This window comes from Genypterus blacodes, unplaced genomic scaffold (assembly GCF_046128005.1).
Source record: "Genypterus blacodes isolate CSIRO-AG114 ecotype Tasmania unplaced genomic scaffold, CSIRO-AGI_Gbla_v1 ptg000221l_1, whole genome shotgun sequence".
Taxonomy (NCBI): domain Eukaryota; kingdom Metazoa; phylum Chordata; class Actinopteri; order Ophidiiformes; family Ophidiidae; genus Genypterus; species Genypterus blacodes.
The window spans coordinates 80,439-90,000 of NW_027467020.1; the positions used below are offsets into that span (position 1 = coordinate 80,439).

The following is a 9,562-nucleotide window of genomic DNA, read 5'->3' on the forward strand; positions in this document are numbered from 1 at the left end:
CACATACACACACACACACACACACACACACACACTAACACACACAGAGGGAGACATGCTGGTTTAACCTCATTTATTTTTCAAACCTGCAGCAGCACCTGACAATGTTTGGCTCATCAGCACTGTGTCAGTCTGAATCAAACCAAAAACAATTTGAGAATCTGAATCTTATATTTACCCATAAACCTCAACATTGTACCATAAGTGATAATAACTGTAAAATGGAAACAAACAGGAAGCACAAGGACCTAAAAAACAAACATACAAAGTGTCTAACATGTAGCCCCCCTGCTTGAGGGCAGGGCAGGGCTTTGAACCATCAACCTGCAGACTGTAAACATGAGGCAGCTGCTCCCTCTGGGTGAAGAATGTTAAACGTTCCACACAAATCAGAAGCAAAGTTTGTTTGAAGTTATTAAATTACGACTCAAACAACCTACAGCCTTTTCAGGTGCAAACATGTCCTCCTCCTCTTCCCCCTGCTCCTCCTCTTCTTCTTCTTCTTCTTCCTCTTCCTCTTCCTCTTCTTCCTCCTCTTCCTCTTCCTCTTCCTCCTCCTCCTCATAGGACAGTGATCTCCTCCTCTTCGTCTTCCTCAGGAGTCTGCAGACACATGTTCATTGCAGGGTCAACACGTCCACAGCGAGTGTTTGTTTGTTTGTCATTTACTGAGTTAGTTAGTTAGTTAGTTAGTTAGTTAGTTAGTTGAGTTAGTTTACCAGGAAGAGCAGCGTGTGGTGGATGATGAGCTCTCTGGTGAGGCGCAGAAGGTCTTGGCTCAGAGTCTGGAACAGGGATGGAACCAAGACCAGAGCCAAGTTCTGTGCCGACATCTTATTAACCTGAGAGAAGAGCTGGACCCTGAGGGGCCGAGAGAGTGTGACAGAGTGTGAGAGTCTGTGAGGGTATGTGAGGCCAGGGTGTGTGTGTGTGTGTGTGTGTGTGTGTCTTACACATAGAAGTGTCCAAACAGAGCGCTCAGGGTTGCTCGGTTGTCATCAGGCAGTTTCTGTAACAATCGTCGATAGGCTGAAAACCTGGAGCGTTCATCTGAAATAACTGAGCGTATGAAGAACAGGTCATGCACATTCTGCACTTTGTACCTTTCGTACTCCTTTTGTACTTTGTATTTTGTTGTACTTTGTTATGTACTTTGTTTCCCTGTTGTATGTACTTGTACCCCTTACTGTGTGTACTTTGTTACCTTGCATGCATTCTTGGTTTCATTCTCCACTGTACTGTAACTGTTGCACAGTAATTTCCCTCCATAATAAACTTTTATCTTATCTTATCTTAACAGAATTACTGCTGTGAGTACTGAGACTACAGATCCTGATCCACATGGTGCTGAATGAACAGGATCATCTCTACAGTCCTATAGGTTTGAAGACCTTGAAAGTCTTGAAGGTCAGATAGGCCTGAAACAACCTACAGGTCCATATCTTAATGGTCCTGAAGATTGTAGAAGTCATGCAGGTCCTGTAGTCCCGGTTTCTGGGGAGTCTACAGGTCCTGTACCTCTCACAGATCCTGAAGGTCCTAAAAGCCCTTCAGGTCTTAAAGGTTCCATAGTATCTACAGCACTGACCTGCAGCCTGAGCCCAGTGCTGTCTGTCCTCAGCAGGGACCAGGGAGTCCTGCTGGCGGACATATTGTTTAAGAGCAGAGGCTGCATCCAGCACGCCCTGCTCGTCTCTCTCCAGGGGGGCGGAGCTTGGTGAGGTCACTAAGGCCTCCACCAATCGATTCACCTTTGAAGCAAGACCACAACGACGGTAGACACCTTCAACCTTCAGACCTGAAAGAGAGACAAAGAGACAGACATTGAGAGAGACAAAGAGACAGTGAGACAGAGACAATCAGAAAGACATAGAGAGAGAGATGGACAAACAGACATAAAAGACAGAGAGAGAAAGACAGAAACGGAAAGAGCGTGAGAGGGACAAAGAGACAAAGAGAAAGAGACAGACATCCAGACATCCAGACATCCAGACAGGAAGAGACAGACAGAGACACAGTTGGAAACAGAGATTGACAGACGAACAGACAGAGAGAGAAAGAGACAGTGAGTTCCCTCCGTATGAACTACAGAAGCATCCTAAGCGACAGGTGAAAGGTCAAAGGTGTCCTGTACTGTGATTGGTTGCTGAACGTTTCCTCACCATAGTGTGTGACGTGAGAGATGCATCGCTCCATGCCCGGTGGCACCGAGCCTCTGGCAGCAGGCTGCATCACTGGGTACAAAGACTGACCTGGTGCTTTCTGATTGGCTGCAGGGGGTTGAGCTGCTCTCTGATTGGCCAGAGCTTTCTGCAGGTGGCTGAACCAGGACCTACAGCTGTGCTGCTCTTCAAAACGCAACAGCACACGCCTGAAAAACACGGATGACCCAAACAAGTCCACCTGTAAGTGCTCCCCCTGTCCAGCAGGGGGCAACCCCAAGCTCCCTGCACCACTAATCGATGCTCATGTGAATGTGTGTGTGTGATGTGTGTGTGTGTGTGTGTGTGTGTGTGTGTGTATGAGTGTGTGTGAGTGTGTGTGTGTCTGTGTGTGAGTGTGTGAGTATGTATGTGTGTTTGAGTGTGTGTACCTGTCTCCAGTCAGCAGGCTGATGTTGTTATCGGTTGGATTCATTTCTTGAGGAAGAACAAAAAATCATTAAATAAAGGTATATAATGTTACTGTGTACATACTGAAATGTCTTTGTACTTTATTTATTTTTATTTTATTTGTCAATGTACCGTAGCTTGTCAGCATTTCCAGTTTAATGTTCAGGGCACACTGTGAGTGTGTGGAGGCGGAGTAAACACTGACTCCGCCCTCCCACAGGACCAACCACGCTTCAGTGTGTTTCATGGCCCCGCCTACCTCCACAATGCACACCTTGCTAACAGCAGAGGCCCCACCCACTTCTGCCTCAGACACACCCACTGGGAGAATCACCTGAATGAACACAGTTATGTACAGTTACTACAGTATAACCTTATATAGTACACTGTACTACAGTAAGACCTTATATAGTACAGGTACTACACTACAGTGTATGAGCCTGTCTGTGTACTACAGTACAGCTGCAGTAGAGACCAGTGGTCTCCTGTTGGGCTGCAATGAGGGCAAAGTAGTGCTCTGGTATCTTCTGGTCTTGTTTGGTGGTTCTGGTCTGGTACCTGGTTAGTTTGTAGGTGGTAGCTAATAACAGATCGGCTGTTGATGATGACAGGTTTGTCTCCCCACATTCACCCAAGGGCCAGGACGCAATACTGTCAAATATAGACCAAACATATTCTGGCCCTCAACTCTACAGTTACCTTCAGTATGTGCTCCAGGTGACTCAGCAGCGCCACCTTAGTGTCAGTGGCACAGATCAGCTGATCGGTCAACGTCACCACCTCAAAGTCATGACCTGGCCTGTACACACACACACACACACACACACACACACACACACACACACACACACACACACACACACATACACACACCCACACACACACACACACACAGCAATCTTTGGTAACAGTCATAGTAGCAGTGTTGGTAGTAGTGGTAGTATCTGGTGTTGGTACTTGGAGTATCTACCCGTCCTTGAGGAAGACAGACAGAACCTCCTGCATGTCAAGGACGTCGCATGCAGCTGATTCGTTTTCTAATGAGAACAGGAAGCGATCATCCTCCAGTTTACCATGAAGCTCCTCCTCTTCGTCACCTGGAACACACACGCAAACACACGGAGGCACGTGCACACCCACCCACACACACTCTGATTGGTTGTTGATGATGATTTTGTTGAGAGTTTGTGTGTAACTTATTCAGTATTTGTACCTGCGCTCCTACTGGCTGACTGAGGAAGATAAGATGGAATCTCTGGAGGAAGAAACATGGAAAATACTTAAGAGCAAATCACACATTGGTAACGTGTGTGTGTGTCACCTCTGTGTGTCTGTGTGTGTTACCTGTGTACTCATTGAGTCTCAGCAGCTCCACCTGCAGGCCTTGTTCTGCTCTCTCAGCCAGCTGGATGGGGGCAGGGCTAAGAAGGTCTGATTGACAAACCTGTTCAAAGTTTAAACCGAGCAAAAATAATGAAAATCAATGTTTTTATTTTTCAGACAACAATGAGCCAATCAGAGTGCAGCAAACTGCGTTTCAGGATTTGCTGCTGTCACGTTCATATCACAAAAAACTACAACTTCAACATACGGATCACAAGACAGGAAGTGGGGAACACACACTGACATGATTCTGTCATAGCTCTGTGATTTTCTTCTGGTATTTACTGGAACATTAAGGTTTCACTGGGCGGAGCATCAGCTGGTAAAACATCCATGATGCTGATTCGCGATTAGAACAATGATTCATTTTAAAAGAAACCGACCTTGGCTCCAGAACACAGCAGAGACAGAGTTTCCTCAACATCAGGGCCACACACCACCTCACACAGCCTCTGATGGGAGACGGAGAGAGACAGAGAGAGAGAGGGAGAGAGAGAGAGGGACAGGGAGAGCGAGAGAGAGAGAGAGAGAGAGAGAGGGAGAGAGAGAGAGAGAGAGAGAGAGAACATTTTGCAGGGGTTTCTCTTGGTTGCTTCACCTCACCTCATTTCCTGCTCTGACTAACCACTGACCTGTTGCATCAAAGAGGGGGAGGAGGCCAGTGGGTGGACTCGTCTGTAGCGCCCCCTGCTGTATTTGTCTTGGATAAACTTTGACCTTTCTTCTTCGGAACACTCTGGAAGGATCTGCTCTGCTGCCACCACTGCTGGAGCCCACACCTGATTGGCTAGCCGGTTACCATAGCAAACAAACAGCTGACAGGACAAAGTTACTGTCAGAATGCTGAACACTTCAGCAACCCCTCATCCGTATGAGTGGTTCAGTCCAGACTTTACTGTCCACTTCAGCCCCCATCACCTGTATGAGTGGTTCAGTCCAGACTTTACTGTCCATCTTCACACTTCGTACTTTGGACAGGCTGCTCCCCAGAGCTCGATGTTGGCCTGACAAAGACAAACTGTCAGCATTTTAAATTCATGCACAAATGCAACATATATCTGAACATCTGGTACCTGCACAGGCGTGGCAGATGACCAGAAGCAGGTTGACTGATGCCCACTCTGGATTAGCTAAACCACAGTCAGCGCAGACCTTGTTGAAGGGGTTTTCCCACAGACGCAGCGCCACATGGCAGCAGGAAAGAGCGCTGAGAATGGACGAAGACAGACTGTCCAGCCAGACAGACAGCTCCTTGGACGAATCAACAGACAGGCTACAAGCAGAGGGGGCGGGGTCACGCAGAGTCAACACATTGAGGACAAAGAAAATGAAAAAGTGAGAGATTTAAAAAAAATTTAAACCAAAAAAAAGATGAACATGGGGTTAGGCAGAAAGACAGACAGACAGACAGACAGACAGACAGGTGTGAACCTGAAGCTCTTGTATGGAGTGATGAGGGTGAAGGAGTGCTTTCCCGTGGATTTGACCGATGCCACATTGAGGGCGACAGAGAAGGAGGCCACGCCCAGTTGAAAGCTCTCCTTGTTGGGGTAAACCCAGAGGCTGGGACCCCAGACTGCAGCGTAGGCGCGGCTCCGGGGGTCCTTAATGGTGATTTGGCCATGGAGTTCTGGAGGGGTGGGGCTCTGCTGGCCTCGAGAAGCCAGCAAAGATGTGACCCACCCATCCTGAACCTCTGGGAAACAAACAGAGAAAAACATGAACAATGTAGTACTACAGAAAGATACTGCTGAGAACAGCTGAGTACAGTTGAGAACAGCTGAGTACAGCTGAGAACAGCTGAGTACAGCTGAGAACAGTTGAGTACAGCTGAGAACAGCTGAGTACAGCTGAGAACAGTTGAGTACAGCTGAGAACAGTTGAGTACAGCTGAGAACAGTTGAGTGCTCTTACCGTCGCTGTGAGCCATGAAGTCATAATGTTTCTTCCTGAAGTAAACAGAAAACCGTCCTTTATCCTGTTTCTTCACGTTTGTAATACTGGAGACGTGGAACAGCAACTCACTGAATCTGTCCTGTAACACAAAACAAACGCAGCTCTTTGAGGGTGTCCTGCTGTATAAAACAAACGCACCTCCATAAAACTGAGCAGAGAGAGAGAGACAGGTGGAGAGACATTTACTTACTGTGCGTTTCTTCCACAAAGACATTAGTTGTCCATCCAGAGTCGCCCATAAAACACTATGTCTGTTAGAGAGAGATAGAAAGACAGCCTGTGATCTGTCTGTCTGCCAGGCAAACAAACAAGCAGACAGACAGACAAACAAACAAAAAACTGTCTGTCTACCATTTTGTCCACCTATCTGCTTGTCTCTTTGCCTGTCTGTCTGTTCCCTGATTGGGTGCAGCTGCTGTGCTGTGATTGGCTGCATTCAAGGATGATGATGACGGTAATGGTGGTGATGATGATGAAGATGGTTGTTACCTGAAGCCCTTCCACACGTCCAGCCAGCTTGCTCGGACCACGGCGCTCTGTGAACTTGAACTGGCTCCGCCTCCTCTCTTTCTCGACACTCGAATGGTGGCGGCCCTGCAGGACACGCCCACTTTAAACACTGTATTTGTGGGGGTAAATCTGTGTATGTGTGTGCGTGTTTGTGCATGCATGCTTGTGTGTGTGTGTGTGTGTGTGTGTACCTTGGGATTTTCTGTTTGGCAGGTTTTCCAAGGTTTCCTGATTGGTAAGCAAAACGAGGGGGGGGGGGCCTGCTGGGGGGCACACGGCATGAATGGTTCCTGAAAAACACACACACACACACACACACACACAGACAAACGTGAACACATATATACACATATTTCTGTCTGTGCCAAAGTGAGTCGACCCATGCCAGCATTATCTAGCATTGTTACTGGGTCAGAACAACTGAAGTCAAAGCACTCAGTCATGTGACCCCGTGACCCCATGCTGCACATACAGGGCTTTAGTAACACTGCTGTCTTCATTGTCACACAGTGGAAACAGTAGCGGCTGTTACCATAGTAACACTGTGGAATGTGTAGCGGCTGTTGCCATAGTAACACTGTAGTAGCAGTAGAAGCTGTTGTAACACTGTAGTAGCAGTAGAAGCTGTTGCCATAGTAACACTGTAGTAGCAGTAGAAGCTGTGGTGTAACACTGTAGTAGCAGTAGAAGCTGTTGCCATAGTAACAATGTAGTAGCAGTAGAAGCTGTTGCCATAGTAACACTGTAGTAGCAGTAGAAGCTGTGGTGTACTTGTCGGTGTTTGAAGTTGGGTCTCCTTCCGTTGGTCCATCAGCACCTGTCGGGGGATCTTCCTCCTCATTAGATGAGTCAGTCTCAGCTTCTTCTTGATTGGTCCAACAAGCCAGAACAGCAACACCAGGCTCCTCCCCCTTTATTGTGTTGGGGGAAGTACTTAAACCTAGCAGAAGAAAGAGAAGGAGTCAAAGTGATACAAAGATACTGACAAAAGGGAGGAAACACATGGGGGAAGAGACAGACGAAGGAGACATACAGAGGAGACAGAGGGAGGAGACATACAGATAAGACAGAGGAAGGAGACATACAGAGGAGACAAGGGGAGGAGACATACAGAGAAGACAGGGGGAGGAGACATACAGAGGAGACAGAGGGAGGAGACATACAGAGGAGACGTACAGAGGAGACAAGGGGAGGAGACATACAGAGGAGACAGAGGGAGGAGACATACAGAGGAGACAGGCGGAGAAGACATACAGAGGAGACAGGGGGAGGAGACAAGGGGAGGAGACATACAGAGAAGACAGCGGGAGGAGACATACAGAGGAGACAGAGGGAGGAGACGTACATAGGAGACAGAGGGGTTAGCACTAGCTGTGGTAGGAGGTGGGAGGAGACATACAGAGGAGACAGGGGGAGGAGACATACAGAGAAGACAGGCGGAGAAGACATACAGAGGAGACAGGGGGAGGAGACAAGGGGAGGAGACATACAGAGAAGGCAGAGGGAGGAGACATACAGAGGAGACAGAGGGAGGAGACGGAGGGGTAAGCACTAGCTGTGGTAGGAGGTGGGAGGAGACGTACAGAGGAGACAGGGGGAGGAGACATACAGAGGAGACGTACAGAGGAGACAAGGGGAGGAGACATACAGAGGAGACAGAGGGAGGAGACATACAGAGGAGACAGGCGGAGAAGACATACAGAGGAGACAGGGGGAGCAGACAAGGGGAGGAGACATACAGAGAAGACAGAGGGAGGAGACATACAGAGGAGACAGAGGGAGGAGACGGAGGGGTTAGCACTAGCTGTGGTAGGAGGTGGGAGGAGACGTACAGAGGAGACAGGGGGAGGAGACATACAGAGGAGACAAGGGGAGGAGACATACAGAGAAGATAGAGGGAGGAGACATACAGAGGAGACAGGGCAGGAGATATACAGAGGAGACAGAGGGAGGAGACATACAGAGGAGACAGAGGGAGGAGACGTACAGAGGGGACAGAGGGAGGAGACATACAGAGGAGACAGGAGGAGAAGACATACAGAGGAGACGTACAGAGGGAGGAGATAGGGGGAGGAGACAGGGGAAGGAGACAGGGGGAGGAGACATACAGAGGAGACAGACGGAGGAGACATACAGAGGAGACATACAGAGGAGACGTACAGAGGAGATAGAGGGAGGAGACATTTTGGCTGCTTGAAGCTCCTTCAATACCTTCATCGTCAGGCTGAGTGGCTCCCTCTAGTGGAGGTAATTTGGCCCCTGCAGTTTGGTCCAAAGAGGCCAGAAAAACACTGACATCTGAAAAAACCCCACAGAAAACATGACACACAGCACACACACACACACACACACACACACACACACACACACACACACACACACACACACTCTCACACACACACACACACACACACACACACACACACAGTGACCTTGATATGATATGAACCCAAACATGCACATTTAAAGATGAACTGTAACTTAATCCTGCTGTGTAAATGTAAACAAACCTTCAGTGCATTACTGAGACTTAGTGAGACATCGTGAGACATTTTGGGATGTACAGATGTCAGAAATGTGTTTTTCCTGCAATCTTTTTGCAGCTTTCAACATCATGTAACACGACATGAACATACATGTACTCATACATGAGTCATTCTAATGCTAATAATGAGCTTTCATGAAAAAGTCTGTTAACCTATAGTACCCACAGGCCGTGCCCACAGGCTGCTGCCTACAGGCCACGCCCACAGGCTGGCATGTATTCTTCATGACATAACATTCAGCACTAAATCGTGAATGAATGAGATGAACGATGAACGTACCTGTGCAGGCAAATGAAGCAGCTGTGTGTGGGGGGGGAGGGGACGGGCAAGAGGGCGTGGCTGGGGTCATCACCAAAGGGATGAAGTTGCCTTGTTGAGCAGATGTGAGGCTAACAGGTTTAGCCACATAGTTAACCATCCCTGCTAAGCTGGGTATGTTGATGGCTAATGAGCTAGCAATGCTTTCTAGGCTAGCTGCACTGGGGTTAGCACTAGCTGTGGTAGGAGGTGGAACTGCGGGGTTACATGTAGCCGCAGCTTGGTTAGCAACACTGC

General features: G+C 48.3%; 1 protein-coding gene across 1 annotated transcript in view; it reads right to left on the minus strand.

Annotated features, from left to right (window-relative positions):
• Positions 1-59: 59 nt before the first annotated feature.
• The window catches only part of LOC143016251 (arf-GAP with Rho-GAP domain, ANK repeat and PH domain-containing protein 1), an 11,566-nt gene continuing 2,063 nt past the window's right edge, over positions 60-9,562 (minus strand). Inside the window, exons 4-26 of the mRNA XM_076170496.1 lie at positions 9,287-9,562; positions 8,673-8,759; positions 7,233-7,401; positions 6,653-6,751; positions 6,441-6,545; positions 6,142-6,202; positions 5,910-6,030; positions 5,427-5,691; positions 5,069-5,268; positions 4,914-4,999; positions 4,628-4,810; positions 4,379-4,447; positions 3,957-4,056; positions 3,826-3,867; positions 3,583-3,709; positions 3,312-3,411; positions 2,745-2,946; positions 2,594-2,639; positions 2,163-2,371; positions 1,589-1,798; positions 954-1,059; positions 720-861; positions 60-603 (exon numbers count right to left, since the gene is read on the minus strand). The exon at positions 9,287-9,562 is cut by the window's right edge and continues 189 nt beyond it. Coding sequence (XP_076026611.1) covers positions 562-603; positions 720-861; positions 954-1,059; positions 1,589-1,798; positions 2,163-2,371; positions 2,594-2,639; positions 2,745-2,946; positions 3,312-3,411; positions 3,583-3,709; positions 3,826-3,867; positions 3,957-4,056; positions 4,379-4,447; positions 4,628-4,810; positions 4,914-4,999; positions 5,069-5,268; positions 5,427-5,691; positions 5,910-6,030; positions 6,142-6,202; positions 6,441-6,545; positions 6,653-6,751; positions 7,233-7,401; positions 8,673-8,759; positions 9,287-9,562 — 3,047 coding nt within the window. The 3' untranslated portion in view covers positions 60-561. The remainder of the gene's footprint in view (positions 604-719; positions 862-953; positions 1,060-1,588; positions 1,799-2,162; positions 2,372-2,593; positions 2,640-2,744; positions 2,947-3,311; positions 3,412-3,582; positions 3,710-3,825; positions 3,868-3,956; positions 4,057-4,378; positions 4,448-4,627; positions 4,811-4,913; positions 5,000-5,068; positions 5,269-5,426; positions 5,692-5,909; positions 6,031-6,141; positions 6,203-6,440; positions 6,546-6,652; positions 6,752-7,232; positions 7,402-8,672; positions 8,760-9,286) is intronic.